This window comes from Pistacia vera, unplaced genomic scaffold (genome assembly GCF_008641045.1).
Source record: "Pistacia vera cultivar Batoury unplaced genomic scaffold, PisVer_v2 Contig1329, whole genome shotgun sequence".
NCBI classification, from domain to species: domain Eukaryota; kingdom Viridiplantae; phylum Streptophyta; class Magnoliopsida; order Sapindales; family Anacardiaceae; genus Pistacia; species Pistacia vera.
In genome coordinates, this window is record NW_022195390.1 from 1 (window position 1) to 16728 (window position 16728).

Consider the following 16728-nt stretch of genomic DNA (forward strand, 5'->3'; position numbering starts at 1 on the left):
ACTAAGCTAAATCAACAAAACAAGCTAAGTGAAAATGCGCGAAGCGAGGGAAACTCATATCAGAACCATAAAAGTAATCAATTGCGAAGAAAAGTAAAAGAGACTGACCTGCTTCAATTTGCCAGTAGTTTCAATCATGCGACCTTTAATCTCCAGAAATGCCTGTTTTTTTAATCAAATGGTTTCAGATCAATAAAGAAATTTGTAATTTAACAAATATGAATCAATGATAATCTATGGCTGTTCTTACGGTTCTATTGGCTTCGTCAGACATTGTAGAAGATACTCCGGTGCCGATATGTTGATTCTTTTCAGCTTCAAAGCCCTATTATTCAGGAATTTTATTAAATAGCTCTTTTGGCGTTGGTTTAAGCATTAAGATGGCAATGGTATGATATTTTCGGCACCCGGTTCGGCTCGAAAAGGTCAGGTTTTACCTAATGTTCACGGGCTTGGGTTTGGGCTTGAACCTGATTTTAGAGCCCAACCTCGGGTATGGGCCAGACTTTGATATGTTTTCAGACCCAACCCGATAATTTTAGTATTAACTATATTTAATTATCATTATACTATATATTTAATTACAAGATTATCCTACGATATATATATACTCATCTTTCCCAAACCCTACATGGATGGATGGATTCACTTTGTGGAAATTTATTTATATATTTGGTGAGTATTCAAAAATAGATTAATATTTAAAAATCCCCAACCATAAGGATGGGCCGGGGACGGTCATGGGAGTGGGTAACAGGGACGAGGACGGGGGCGAGGAATGGGGTTCTAGGCCCCAACCCAGCTTGCGCCCATCCCTATCACCGTTGGAAGTTGGCCAGAATATGATATAATGGCACACTACCAATAGGATCTGGCCGATAGTGCACCGATCTACGGCCAAAAACGGCCAGATCTTTGGCTGTAACCAATCGTCAACGACGACCATATCTTTTACCGTCGTTCACAACCAAATACGGCCAGATCTGACTGTCAATGGCTAGATCTAACCATAGATTTGACATTTTTTATTAAATCCACGTGGATTTGATCGGAAAATGTTATATCAGTGCACGATTAACCAGATCTAACCGGTCGTGTATTGATACGATGATTTCGATTACCCTCCAATGGTGGTGGTCAACTGTCGATATTTAATAGATAGATTGAGATATTTTTATTAATTTTTAATATTTTATTACAAAAGAGTTTAATAAATAAACAAACCTAAATAGATATTTTTGTTAATTTGTAAAGGTAGTCAACATCAATTCTATTTTTTAAAATATTATTATAAAAGTGTCGTAATAATAATAATAATAATGAACCAGATGGAGATTAGAAGCTAAAACTGGACAGTTTTAATATCATAATGACCCTTTTTAGCCCTCTTGTGTTACTCAGCCGGAAAATGTGTAATGTCTTAATAAGGGTAGGTAGGCAGTTGTGAACTATATTAACTATTAGAATTTTTCATGATAATTGATATCATTGGCGCCATGCACACCGACATGCGGAAAATTTGACCCCAATAATAAAGGATAAGAAAAGAAAATGGCAAGAATGTAATAAGTGTAAATAACCAAGGGCAATAAAGTAAAAACGAGGTCAATTACCATGTATGGAGAGTACTTGATCTGGCGTTTTTGGCGGCTATTCCTCTAAACCAATCGATTGCACTTATCCTTCTCTCTCTAAAACCTCTAAACTTCCCCTCTCTCTCTCTCTCTCTTTTTATTTTAAATAAATAATATATAAAAAAAATCATTAGTGTACATTTTGGTTGGAGTGGTGTCTTTGTTCTTTTGTTGCTCGGGAGTTTTGATTTCTAGAATTCCCGGCGATCCGTTTGAGATTGGGGACGCATCCAGATCGGATCGAGGCCCAAACTTCGAATGGAAGAAGAGTGTTTTAAGATGAAAAATGGTGTTTTTGATGTTTAGTTTGATAATGTGGAGATGAAATGTAAATCTAAAAGAGGTTTTATAGTGAGATTCATGGGGATTTGTTTTAGTATTGAACATCAAAATCAACATCAGCAGCAACAAGGACAACCACAATCTTCTATTGTTAGGGCCATTAATCAAGGTTTTTTTCTTTTATAATATTTTCTCATATTTATTTGCTTTTATTGTTCTTTAAGAATTTTATTGTTAAAATGCTCATTAATTGGACGGCAAGAAAATTATAATGTAGAGTAATTATTGCAGCCAAATTGTTATTAGGAATTGTGATAAATTTGGTATGAATGAGTTTGGTGTAACCATTAAATTATCGTTATATGTTGTGTTACTGAATAAATTATAACTAAAATGCTCATTGAGTCATTATTGCAGCCAAATTGTTCAAAACTTATAAATGATTAGGAATAGTAATGAATTTGGTATGTATGTGTTAGTTGTATCAATTGAATTATCATTATATTTTGTGTGATTGAATTAACTATAAGTAAGATGCAATGTCGAGTTTTGATTTACTGTGGAGTAGGAAAAGGGTGTGTTTCTAAACGAACTGACGCGGAAAGGCAAGAATCAATGGGGATGAGAAGTTATAGCAGCAGTTCGATGACTCCTAAGAATGTTAATGAACTGCGCCAAAATCCGGGATATAGTAATGTTGATATATTTACATATGAGGAGATGAGATTGGCCACCAAGTTCTTCAGGCCGGATTTTATTCTTGGAGAGGGTGGTTTTGGAATTGTGCATAAAGGAGTTATAGACGAGAGTGTCAGGCCAGGTTACCCGACAACACAGGTTGCAATTAAAGAGCTTAATCGCGAAGGTTTCCAAGGCGACAGAGAATGGCTGGTATTTGTCTTATTATTTCTTTTAATTATGTTCTCTTTTTCCCTATTAAACAGGCTTGTTATTTGTAGACATGGAAAAGTCTTTTCTTTCTGCCCCTTGGCTAATAGAAGCTATGCTCTTAACAAAATAATTAGTAGAAAAAGGAGGCTAATGATGAATATGAAATGTCCCTACTGTGTGATATGCCAGAAAAAGAGTATGTGTAATGTCTTAGAGCTCAATCCTTAGAGTACTTAGTTTGTTTCCAAATTCTGTTTAGGCTAAAACTTTTACCTAACCAGAAAAAAATTTTAATTTTTTTTCTCTAATGTTAGTTTTAAACCATAGAAGTAGAAGAGAGCATTGCTTCGTTAATCAAGAGTTTAGAATTCCAAATACTGTGTCTGAGATATCATATCCAATAGGTTTCTTGTGGTTTGGTAGTTGACTCCTATTGCAAACCGAGCATCTACAAGGAATTTCTGCGTGATTGAAGTAAAAACATTTCCCATCTCACTGGCCATAAGTTGATCATTTTTATTACATTTTAGGAGATTCTTCTGTCAAAGGATATTGTTAATATCTATATTGTGTTTTGACTACCCCCATCTGCAGTAATTTAAAATGAGACTGAATAGCATTTAATTATTTTTGGACAGTTAATTAGGTTTAAATTGTTTCTTTAATCTAAACAATCAAAACTATGCGTTTGCACAGATATGCGTGCACTAACATTATTTATATACATATTAATTTGTATCAATACGCACACTGCATTTTTGCATATGTGTGAAATAGTGACCAAAGACCAAATTACAAGATATAGTGGATAAGTGAGGGCTGAACAATAATCTCACAAAGTGAGAGTCTATGTTTGAAATGAAAAAAAAGACTATTTTATTTTACGGTACTGAGATGAATGAAGAATGTTTGATTTAATGTAGCTAGTATGGATGGACTGATACGGATGTAACTGGTATGGTGGACTTTCTTTCTTTCTGTTTATTTGATCAAAACTAATCTCATGGGAACATCTAGTATCATCCAAGAAAGAGAAAATGAAAAATTATATCATGCCAATAGTTTTTGAAAGGTTTAATAGTAATGGTGTTATGTTTAATGCCATAGACTAGAAATAAAACTGATTATTTGCATTGATTTTTCATTTGGGAAAAAAATTAATTGCTTATCAGTATATCATTGTTTGTTTTCAGGCGGAAGTCAACTATTTAGGACAGCTTAGCCACCCAAATCTTGTGAAGCTCATTGGGTACTGCTGTGAGGATGAGCACAGGATATTAGTCTATGAATATATGGCGAGTGGTAGCCTGGAAAAACATCTTCTTCGCAGTAAGTGGCTGGTTTTTATTTTGGTTCTATGGAACTTTAAGGAATTAAGCTTTCTTTGAGGCTGAGGAATAATTGTTTTCTTGGCATTCATTCTATAAGCGTTAGAAGTTTTATGTATAGTTTGATACATTATCTGAAATGAGGCACTAGCCTGGTCTACTATGATTCTGTTTTATGAATTATAGCCATCATGTTCCATGTATTTTTTTTGAACTTATTTTGGCTCAACAAGTAATTTTTGTTATGGCTGATTGGGACTTCGGGGAAAGAAGAAATCTTGCATTAACATTTTTAACATTTTATCCTAAGATTTAAAGGATTTGAACGCTTTTAATTTTGTTAAACATAATTGCATTCTAACAAAGGAAGGAATAAGATTTCAGTATTGATTTATTATTAATATTATTATTTTTCTGATAAGAAACATAAAACCACATATCATAATCGAAATGAAAGACACAAGTAAAAGATCCAGAAGTTTACTACCAACAAAAAAAAAAAAAAAAAGAGAGAGAGAGAGAGAGAGAGAGAACAGAGCAATACAGGAAAAGAAACAAAGAACATAAGCTTAAACCAATAGTCTTCCAATCTCAGTGAATAAAGACAGAAGTTTTCTGAAATTAGGACTGATTTCAAAGACTGTTTCTGTGGGTTTCATTATTATTGGTTTCTGGTGGACAGTAGATGTTGAACTAAATTCCAAAATATTTTGAAGGAATTGTTTCTCTATGAAAAACTTGAAGAGGCACAGACACAATAGAAATATGATTTTGTTTCCTTTATTTGTTATTGGGCAGGAGAATGTTTATGGTATAGGGTAGAAATGTAAAAGCAAACGGACCATGTCATGCAAAAGTATTGGTAAGTGTGTGATAGACTGATAAGTTGAAATAATTAGAAATTTATGTTAAGCCTGTCTTACTTATTGAGTCTATGATCAAAGTGCGATAGTTTTAACTGTAAAATTACTCAGTGATGCCAGAGAACCTCCAAATTGTTAAGTTATGAATTCCCCTTTACATTGTCTGTACTAAATTGAAACTTTGAGTGGCTTTTGAGTGGATGGCTGCTTTATGCTTATGGTAATTAAAATATCAAAATACATCTATTTCCTGCATAGGTGTGGAGAAAACGAATTTATATTGAAAGAAGGTGTGCTTGTTTCTAATTTATAAGTAGAACAAATTCTATTGTTCCCTAGTGATTTGATTTTCCTTTGGCTTGCAGGGGTTGGTTGCACTTTGACTTGGTCAAAAAGAATGAAGATTGCTTTACATGCAGCAAAAGGACTTGCTTTTCTTCATGGTGCAGAGAGATCTATCATATATCGCGATTTCAAGACATCAAACATCTTGCTGGATTTGGTTAGTTTTCATTTCTTTGTTGTTTATTGTTGCTTTTTAACAATAAGTACAGTATATTATAAGGCCATTCATAAATTGGGAAAATGAAAGTAGCATTCTGCGGTGGTTCATCTCTTTTCTATTGGATCATAAACAAAAAATCATTACTGTCATCAGCTGTAATAAGAGTTCTGAGATGCAAAGGTAAAGTGAAATGATGTCAGATGAAAGAACCAAGTATTGAAAAAACAAATGCTGGTTTCAGTTGGCCAGAAAATGATATTTTTTAAAACCATCAGAAAAGGAAATTTATGAGTCCTTTTCTTGACTTGTTCTCCCAGCATCATATTGTTCTGCTTATGTGTGAGTACTGTCCTGCGTTTGTCTCCTGTGTGAGTGAAGTATAGCTTATGGGGCTCCTAGTGGCAAAGCCAACCATGGGCTGGCTGAGAACGTATTTCTTCTAGTGATAAATTCTTAACTCAGAATTTTGTTATCTTTAATCCACTTGAAGACAGTATAAAAGCTTTACATTTGATGAATTTGATAGAACAGTCTTTTGGCAAAAACAATCAGGGCCCTTTAGTTATGTCTCTTGACCTTTCTCTTTGTCATGTGTGATTCTCTTTAATTGAGGAAGGCCTGCCAGTTTATGCTGCTGAAAAATTGAATGTGATCTGCAGGATTTCAATGCAAAGCTTTCCGACTTTGGCCTTGCAAAGGATGGGCCTATGGGAGACCAGACCCATGTGTCAACACGAGTGATGGGCACATATGGTTATGCTGCTCCTGAGTACGTGATGACTGGTGAGTTATTTATTATCAAATCACATTGTCTTTTTTTCTGTCTTTTTTTTTTTTTTTTTTAAATTTATTTATTTATTTCTCAAATATAGATTATTGCCCAGCAGAAAACTAAAATAGGGAACTTATGAACAATTACTAATGTCAATCCTTTCTATAATGATTATAGTTTTAAGTCCAAGAACATAAGATTTAATTTTAGAATTTCTAAAAAATTATTCTCATATAATAAACAGGTTGGTTATTAAGTGTGTGGACAAAACTACCGACGAATTAACTGTTTCATTCTACATTTTGTAGTTTGAGAGGGTTCAACCCTAAGACAAACTACATATTAGACGAGTTACGCAAGTTGACACAATCATGACATTACCCGTTTAAGGTCAACCCTAATTGGCTAACTTATGGTGTTAAAAGCTTATGTCAAAAGTTGCAAACACAGGAAGGGACAAACTAGCTGATTTTGGGAATGAAGTAGCTCAGCACCCTGGTTAGGAGAAAACAATGTCTAGTTACCTGCCTTCAGAAAATAGGAGAAAAAGAATCTTGTCTCCGTCTTTGTGGAGAAAAAAGAACATTTAAAGCCTCAGATCTGTAGGTTTTTATGTTGAATATTTCCAAATTGAAACAAACCCTTACGTATTTAGAACTATTTCTTAGTTTGACAGATCACTGATATTGTTAGAAATAATAGCAAGTCATGAACTAAATTGATGTTTGTTCAACTTATTAGGACACTTAACGGCTCGAAGTGATGTTTATGGTTTTGGGGTTGTGCTACTTGAGATGCTCCTTGGAAGGAGAGCAGTGGACAAGAGCAGACCTAGTCGAGAACACAATCTTGTTGAGTGGGCTCGCCCACTTTTGAACCATAATAAGAAGCTTTTAAGGATTTTAGACCCTAGAATGGAAGGACAGTACTCAGTTAGAACTGCAATGAAAGTGGCCAATTTGGCATACCAATGCCTCAGTCAAAACCCAAAAGGGAGGCCAGTTATGAGCCAGGTAGTCGAATTACTCGAGAGTGTTCAAGCACAGGAGGGAAATGATGAAGAAGCAATGCTTCAAAAGGGTGGCAGTGTAACCCTGTATGAAGTTCCAAAACGTTCTACTCAAAGTTCTAATGTGAAGCTCAGTGAGACTGGAATTGATAGTAATAGAGAGACACGGAGAAGGGACAAACCTGCTAATGGAAGGAGTAAGAGTGAGCCTCCAAATGATGATGATCTTTATGTCCCTTACGACTCTGCTGCCACGGTCAAAACAACCGATGAGAAATCAGCTTTGGCAAGAAGTTGATTTTGTACCATAGTACGGATTGAAGTTGAAGTTGCAACTGTAAAAGATGTTTCAACAGGTCTGTGCTTTGGTGTTTTGAAAAATCTACTTACTGTTTGTCTGTACCAAGTATAGTTTGTAAAAGAGGTATTAAGAGGTTAAGCTTTTGAGTTTTGCGTTAGTGGGATTTCTGATGTTTATTGAAATTGTCCAGCTGTGTTATCATATCAGTTAGTACGCCCCACCCTTTTGTATTATTTTTGAGGTAAGCATTCTGCTATATTGTAGCTTTTGTTGTACTGGTAATATTTTTACCACAACCAAAATAGAAATGAACTTGAAGCTGGAGCTGGGTACTGGACTACTGGTACTAGGTTTAAAGATTGTTGGTCCCTATTTTAAAATCTTCATAGCAAATAACTTTTTACAATATATACATAACATATATGATTCTGCAGTGTCATGAAGGATAAAAATTTTTTTTTTAATTTGTTTGTTTTATTTTATGAAGTTTATTATTTTTACGATTTGAAAGAGCTTTTATGAAGTTTCGTCTCATGACTCATGAATAAAGCTTTCAAGGTGTGTCAACATTGTATTGAACTAAATTTTTCGTATTGGATTAGAGTGAATTAAATTTATACTTGTTTAAATATTTAAATAAATCTTTTAAGATTAAACTGGTTGGGCCGACAACACACCAAAACACCATAAATTCTAAATTGATAATGCAGACTCAGTAAGTTCTTTAAAATACTTTCATTCGCGCAAACTAAAGACTTTTAGTTTAAGATTTGAAGACAGACAAGTGGTAGATAATGTATTTATGAAACCTCAGGTAATCAGTGTATTATTATTTTATTTTTCCTTTTTCTAACTGATTTACCCTCATAAACGTTCAAGAGCTACTTAGCGTTGCACAGAAACATGATCAGCAAAACAACCAGCAAGTCAAACATGGAAACAAATCCAAGTTTAACATCATCAATCTCCTTCTAAATAAACTTCACAACAACAAAAACTTGCCTTGCTACTCAAGGACCCAACATTTCTGTAACACAAAATAAAGGGGATGAAGTAAGCAGGTCGAAGTTCCTATGACAATGTAGTTAAGTGGAACCACGCTTCCATTCGGCTAAACATCAGCAGCATTTCCCTGCAAAATAAAATGCCTGCATTACTGCTATATTGTTTCAATACCACAGAATAGAACACCAAATGAAAACCCGGACAAATTCCAGTTTTAGAGGGAAATGATGCCTTCCAAACTAGAGGCAGGATTGGTTGTAAATGAGAACCCAGAAAAATCCAACTACAAAACCACTCCAAACAATTTTAAATATATCAAATTCAATATAGTTGATTAAATTATTTAACTTAAAGAACCAAAGAAAGAAACCAGTCCAAACTCTTTGTTAAAATATATGTATATATATATAACTAACAGTCTCAAGTTAGATTCAGCAATTTTTCACATTGAAACCATCAATTTGTTTTTTTTTTTTTTTTATGCTCAGATACATCTTCCTTCAAAAATGGAAACTTTATCATTGGAAGTTACTGCCCTCTTAACTCAATGTGTTTTGATTTGCTGAAAATTCACCCAAAAAGAAGTTTCCTTACCCCATACTTGGCACAATTTCATTGCCAGTTGAGTGATAGATCTTCTCTCTGCAGAGTTAGAAAATTCCATTTTTAGAGTCTCCTGAATTGCAGTTAAAAATTCTCGCCTTGCTTTTGTAGAGAGAACAAGGTGATTTGGTCCATGAATTGTGCTTAAGTCCACCACCTAAAAACAGAGGAGAGGCAAAAATAGCAATCAGAGATTTAGAGGATGATCAATGGGAACACAATGTAACTTCTTGGTATGGTATTGTCACATATAACACTACTAATTATTATATCACATTGTTTTTCTCAAATCATTTCAGCTATAAGCACGTGGTGCATATATTTGGATGCAAATATTATTATATATATATATATATATATAACATGCCGGGAAAATTCAATATTATGGGTAACAAAACATCTTTTCTTGTGATACAATATTAAATATATAATACTATTATAAAAAATATCAAAATAGTGAACCAAACGGAGCCATAAGGTTGTATTATATATCTATTAACATATTAATAGAGGATGACGAAGGTGATGGTGTGTGTACCCCAACCTTTTTAACTTCTTCTATTCGTCATTTCTTATTCTAAGACTAGTATGTTGACTGTTGTTAAGTAGCAAAAAGAATGAGGCACTTGAGATGAAGCTCAAGGTTTAGCAAGTGTGCAGGGTTTCAATTTTTCATGAACCTTTTCAGATTTTAGACATTCCCTAAGTTACTATCACCCCTAGTCTGCCTCCCTTTGGCTGAGTTTTTCAATCTTGATTGTCACTTTTTATTAAATCTTTTGTGGGGATTTGTCATCCAAGGAAAGTAACTAATAAACTTCTTTATACGGCTGATTCACCTATTTTATTAAGGACTTTTACCAACATGTGTGATGTTTATTTCCTTTAGAGAACTAACATATTACCCACCTCCCACAAGTAACACAGAAAAGACACAACATTTTGTGATAATGAAAGTGTAATCAAAATGGTAAAAAAACTTGCCTGCTGCAACCATGGGATGATAGAGTTAATGAACCTTTGTTCCAGGAAGTAGGATGCCAAAGTACTAAGAAGATCATTGATGGTCTTGTGCGACAAACTTTCGAGAACAGGACCAGTTCTATCGAGAAGCTCAATTAAAATGAGTTCATCACCAGCACAGAGAGCTTCCATATATGCTGAGTCCAGATCCCCTTGACATAGATATCCTTTCACACACTGCCACAAGCTATTCTTGCTTTCTAAATTATTTATTCTGGCATTAGCACTTGAAACTGAAGCAAAGACAGAATTTGTTTTTCTAATTTGACCCACAGCCTGTGTTCCCAGCCTGGAGCTTCTGTGGATGTCCTTCCCTGTCAGGTTTCTACTATCATTTACTGTAGGGTTAGTCCATATCTCTGAACCTTCTTTGGCAGAATTAGTTGATCTGCTCCTACAAAGTCCTTTTTCCTCCCAAATCTCAGAATTCTTCACAGCAATCAATGAGTGTTTATTACGAATATCTAAAGATGGCCTAGGAGAGCATGTAGAGAGTCTGGGAGAAGGAACACTTTGGTTATGCTTGATAAATTTAGAGCTTGCTAAGTCTGAATGCCTCCTACCATGTACAAGATCCTGAGCTATTTTGTCTACCACATGCTCTAAACCTAACACCTTGGACTGCAGCATCGATAAACTATCCATTATGCCAGTTGAGAACACCTGTGAATTAGTTTTGAAAAATACTGAAACCAGATTAGATGACTGCTAGATCTGAAGACACAGTACAAAGCGATACTACAGAATTTAAACAATTATGAAGTCAGGGCTTTGTCTGGATTTGGGCAGTTAATTAGAAACTAAGAAGCCAGCACATGAAAGTCACTTTGGTGATACATTTCACAGGACTTTTCAACTGATGGTAAAGCTCTGGACCAGTCAAGATTTAAAAAAAAAGCATGAAATTAGTACCTGTAGTATATCCATTAAGTTTGATTGTTTGTTTTCAATCTCCAAAAGCTGTTTCCGAATGCATGCCATTTCATTTTCCATCTGCGAACAACACCCACCTACAGTTTGGGAACAAGATTCTGTGACTGTAGAGTCGAGACTTCTACAATCTCGCATCTTTGCAGAATGTATACGTTCCTCACTACCAATGTCTTCAGGTCTAAAACATTGGTTTCTTACCATGGGCTTCAGCAAACCACCCTCTTCAAGACATTCATGAGAGACTGTCACAAACTTGGTCTCAAAGTTCTCAGTAACAAGGTTTGAGACAGAAGAAGAACACTCTTGTTTATCATCCATTGGCATGTATTCATTTTCAATATCTTGCATACTTGTAACATCAGTGCTAATCCTTTCTACGGTCTTTGTAACGCAACTACCCTCAGATTCTTCATTGTGAATATCTGCTAAAGGGACATTATGGGTTTTTGGAACAGCAATTTCAATATGCCAATTATCTGCTTTAGAATGTTGAGAGTTTTCCATATAACTTTGGCATACTTTCCTTGCAGACAGAGGAATCCTTCTATTGGCCAAGTCTGTGACAACTTTCTTGCGTGACGAATCCTTCATTCCAAAGTCACTGGGACTTGTAAGACCACTGAAGTTACCTCCACCGAAATTTTCTGGCAAAAAATTGTATAATGAGTAGACAGAGACAATATATAAAGAGAGATGAAACATGCAATCAAGAGAAAAATGGCATATGATATTATAATTCATAGAACACCAAAAAGTGTCACATATAAGAGTACTACAGAATAAAGCCTTCTCTAGTTCATTTTAAAGATAAATGGGAAGTTTATAAAGCACATGTTGTAACGGGCAAAAGCTGACTGCTTCAATCTACCACATGCAGGCATCATTTATATCACAGTCAAAGCAGGGATTAGATACCAGTCAAGGACCCCGCAAATCCAATTAATGTAGCTCCAAGAAAAGCATAGAGAACCATGAATTTTAGAATAAAGGGGGATAGGATTGTATCATCAAAAAAGGCTCTGTACACATTAAATTTAATGCGAAACATGAAGCAGCCTAGGTAAGGGGATTTATGATCGGAAAAGACCCTGAATTCTGGAAAGAGTGAAATTGGTTCTGTTATTGGAAAAAAACTGTATTCCATTAGTTATAAGTCGAATTTAATATGTAATAACTACTCTTAGTGCAAGTCTTAGATTGCATGTCACAAGTTAGGCATATAGTCTAATAAATTGTACTTCTTTAAAACACTTCTAGCATCCATATTGTGATATTGTAGACTGGCCCCATAAATGGATATATAAAAGTTTCATAATGAATAGAACATTACTTGAACATATGATGTTTATCAAAAAACTTCACATTATTGAGGATAAGGACCGAAAATTCATAATTTGAGTTTAGGGGCACAGATCATGGAAGTTCATAGTTGATTAAAGGAATTTGATTGTCAAGGGATGCACTTGTAATTTTTCTATCAAATAAGCACTCTAAACCGTGTGAAACACTCAAGCAAAGGACTTCATGTCTAATAAACAGACCAAAGAGTAAATTCTTCAAGAGAGGAAAATATCCAAATCAATAGAAATCATCATAGGCACCATCATCATTTATCCTTGTGTTATACAAAAACATGAAGTTAACTGAACAAGTTGTTTTCAAGTAACCACAAAATAATGCATGAAACTGTTTTTAAAACATTTCATATGATTGGCCTATTTGGAAACTTAAGGAAATGTGATGATTATTTCTATTAAAATTGAAGGTGAAATGATTGCTCTGATGAAGCCTGCAATTGGATTGTTCATATTGTTGTTAAGAGTTTCATAACTTTATCTGGACACTTAAATTCACCTAGCATTAAACAAAAAGGTATATACTGCTGATCATCCATATGATTTTGTGTCCAAATTTACAAGAATAAGGCATATTTGTCATCCATGCAGATAGACTAATAATGCAGTACAAAAAAGGGTTATCCATGTACTTTTAGTTCACAATGATCAAGTGGGAATCAAAACTAGATGCATATGATGGACACACAAGAACGATCAAGCAGTTTAACTTGGTTTTCCTGTAATGCCCATACTCAACTTGTTTAAATCAAATTATCCTTGGTAATATGAAGTCCACCTAACAATAGAGATGCAAGCCAGAATGTCCAAAGCATGTTAGTGGATTGATGTCAAACTATTAGCAAAGAAGGAAACTATTTGGATGATGCATTAAACTCAATGGTAAGACTAATGTATTAACCATGAAAACCAAAATTAATATAAAACACAAAATAAAACTAATATGAACAGAACTTTTTGACACATTAGAGTAGCAGGCATCAGCCACCAAACCTTTTATAGAAGATCCAGCTTCAGAAGGTTCAGGAGTATCAGGCCCTGGAAGACCTCTCCAGTACTGTAGGGCATGCAGCACTGTCTCCCTAACTGGTTTCACCTATAAAAACACAGAGAAGCCACTATAAGATCCAGTTCAGTCATTCATAAGAAAGTGAACTTCTCCAAATATTGGTCTATAAGAAAAATCAAACCTTGTCAAAACGAGATGATTCAAGCGAAGAAATGCACGAAGCCTTGAAACTTCCCAAGAACGATCCACCACTTGAAGCAATTTCGGCTAATGCTACAGAAGCAGCTTTGCGTGTTGTCCAATCACTATTTTTGAGAGCATCTTGGATACTAGTCATTGCTGCTGATAGAACACTTTTAGTAGCAGCACCCCCTGCCTAAAGTTCAAATTTGTGCAATTGTTATATAACAATTATATGCAGCAAAAAACATAGTAAAGAATCATCACTTTCCTAATAGTAAAAAAAGCAATAAAAACTTAATTAAAAATAGAAGCAGTTGATGTGTAGCAATAAAATTGAATTTAAAGGACTGTCATATTTAAAAAAATGACCACACATTTTTCTCATGTTTCATATTATTCCGCATATCCAAAGCAGTGTTGGTGCAGATTCCAGTTCAACTTTTGTGTAACAATTGGTATACTATATTGCCATTCTCTTAAAATTAGATAGTCTATTAGTAAGGGAATAAATTAAGAATGAGAATATTCTAAATGAAGATTGAAATTTGCAATTAAGTGGGTGATGAAATTATCTAGCCCCACTGGACGATTAAACTTGGCATTAACAATTACTTGATCAGACTAGATATATAAATACATATATTTAAACAATCCAAAACAATGAAGTAAAAATAATATCCCTAGTAATCCCGGAACAAAGGGATATTGGCACTATTTAATCATAGAGCAAACTTATAAAAAATAGAAAATCTCAACCCAGTAGATATAAATGATAACTGATCTGGGTAGGTCAGAGAATCTTAAACCAAACAGCCATAGATTCAACCCAAGTAATCATTAAAAGATGTAATCTTTAGAAAGCCACATGGAATGATGCCAGGAATATGAGATGGAAATTATCATAGTCAAATGATGTTCAAGAAAGATATGAAAACACAAGGAAAGTCGTTTTTATTATGATCATTGTAACCACAAGATAACCCATATTCATGAAAACCATCCCTGGTTTTGTTTATCAAAAGTATTATTGATTGCATAGTAACATAAAATAAACAGAGAACAAACAAGTTAATATCAATCCTCACATTTTCAGCTGTAGATGCATGATAATTTCACAAAATACAGCAACACATGTTTCAGCAAGACCAAAAAAAAAAAAAAAAAAAAAGGCATCAATTAATGAAGTTCAAGGCAACCAGACTTGCATGCTACAGTTAAAAACTTACCAGAATAATACTTCTGTTCAACTCAATTACAGCTGGTTTTGCCATAAAGTGAGGATTCTTAAGCAACTTTATGGTTCGAGTCAGCATTCGCTGCAAAATTGAAACTGGAGCATCGTGGATATTGTCAATAACCCTTGCCAAGCACAATGCTGCACCAAACTGCATAGACTTATTTTGTTCACCCAAAGCTTCAAAAAGCGGCCTCACTAATGCAACAAAAACCCCATCACCGTCATCACCACGATTACTCAGTTTTGAAGCCAAAACACCCATTGTTTCCACACAAGCATCCCTCACTATGGAATCTGAGTCCTTGAGTCGCTTAACTATGCTAGCAACCATCTTGCTCAGATGTGGTCCCATTAGAGCCTGGTGAAACCTTGCTAATGCGCCTATCAATCTAATGCATTCCTTCCGAACTAAACTTTTTTGTTCAGAATCAGTGTCCAGTATACAAGAAACAAATGGGGCAATCTTATCAGGGGTTAAACATTCAGCCATTTTGTCAAGCTCATCAACCCCTATTTGATAAGTATCCCTATCAGCTAGCTTGTTGAGCGCAAGAATCACTTTATGCTTAAGCTCAAACGAGACTTGCTGGACATTTATCCTAGAAGATGCTCTCGTTTTCATCTTAATAAGCTCAACAACCTAAATGCCTTAAACCCTTAACTTTGCAATTCAACTTATTGTAATTGAATGCAAAGATAAATATGAGTTCTTCATAGTCTCATAACCTATAAAATAACACAAATCAGAGCTTATAGGTTAATATTTATCCCTACAAACACACAAACATAATGAAAAACAAAAAACGAAAAATACATAGTAAATTTGGAGCTTCTACCTAATTTTCTCCAGAATGAAACAGACAGTGAGAGTGAATATAATATAAAAGAAATAGAACAACTTACTCTCAGAAATAAACAAAATTAGTACTAATTTTAAGAGCGATTGAATATGCATTGTTAAAATTAAATAGAAACAAGATGAAAAATAAACAACGTAAATGTGGAGTTTCCACCTATTTTTCTCGAGAACCAAACACAGATGAAAAACATTGAACAACGTATACTGAGCAAGTGGACGAAGAAGACTTAGGAATAAACAAAAATAGTACTAATTTTTAAGAGCTATTGAATATGAATTGTTAAAACTAATGAAAAATAAACAAAGAAATTTGGAGTTTGTACCTAATTATCTCGAGAGCCAAACAGAGAAGAAAGAAATTGAACAACTTACAGTGAGCAAGTAGGAATAAACAAAAATGAGTACAAATGTAAAGAGCGATTTTGAAAATCAATAGTTGAAATTAAATTAAATTAATTGAATCAAAGAACGGAGTTCGAGAAAGGCTCACCAGCTTTTACAGTTTAGAATGGAAAGAGAGAGAGGGCTTAAATTTTCGCGCTTAGTGTTTGAGTTTCGAAATTCAGGAGCCTTTGGGTGTGGGTCCGTTTAAGAGATTTGTGCTGTTTGATTGGTGCCACGTGAATCTATCGAACGCATTTTTGTCTGCTTTCAGTTGCTTTAACTTCGAGAAAGAAATCTCATTTAAATTTTGAAATCTGTTTCGGTAGCTTTTTTAAAAGATTTCTCTAATTTAGTTAATTACTCTTATTCAAGAAAATTACGATAATTTCAAAAATTAAAACACATTTATCTAAAAACAATATTTAAAAATAGGTACGAAATATGTTTCCGCAACAAATAAAATTTATTTAAACTACCATTTTTTTTATTCACCTCTAACAACTTATCTTAAATATGTCAAGCTCCATTTGGTACATATATTGAGAAAATTAT

At 34.3% G+C, this 16728-nt stretch overlaps 2 protein-coding genes across 2 annotated transcripts; one reads left to right on the top strand and one right to left on the bottom strand.

Annotated features, from left to right (window-relative positions):
* The first annotated feature begins 1676 nt into the window (after positions 1-1676).
* LOC116122243 (probable serine/threonine-protein kinase PBL17) lies at positions 1677-7841 on the top strand. Its single transcript, XM_031408135.1, has 6 exons — positions 1677-2085; positions 2485-2807; positions 4001-4136; positions 5364-5500; positions 6163-6286; positions 7017-7841. Exons 1-6 carry the CDS (start codon positions 1956-1958, stop codon positions 7580-7582), a joined length of 1416 nt encoding a protein of 471 aa, XP_031263995.1. The 5' UTR covers positions 1677-1955; the 3' UTR covers positions 7583-7841.
* Positions 7842-8696: 855 nt separating this feature from the next.
* Positions 8697-16227, bottom strand: LOC116122242 (TORTIFOLIA1-like protein 2). Its single transcript, XM_031408134.1, has 8 exons — positions 16116-16227; positions 14923-15659; positions 13695-13889; positions 13498-13600; positions 11129-11793; positions 10178-10879; positions 9165-9350; positions 8697-8717 (listed from the first exon to the last, which is right to left on the bottom strand). The coding sequence occupies exons 2-8, from the start codon at positions 15553-15555 to the stop codon at positions 8697-8699; spliced, it is 2505 nt and encodes an 834-aa protein (XP_031263994.1). The 5' UTR covers positions 15556-15659; positions 16116-16227.
* Positions 16228-16728: the final 501 nt, after the last annotated feature.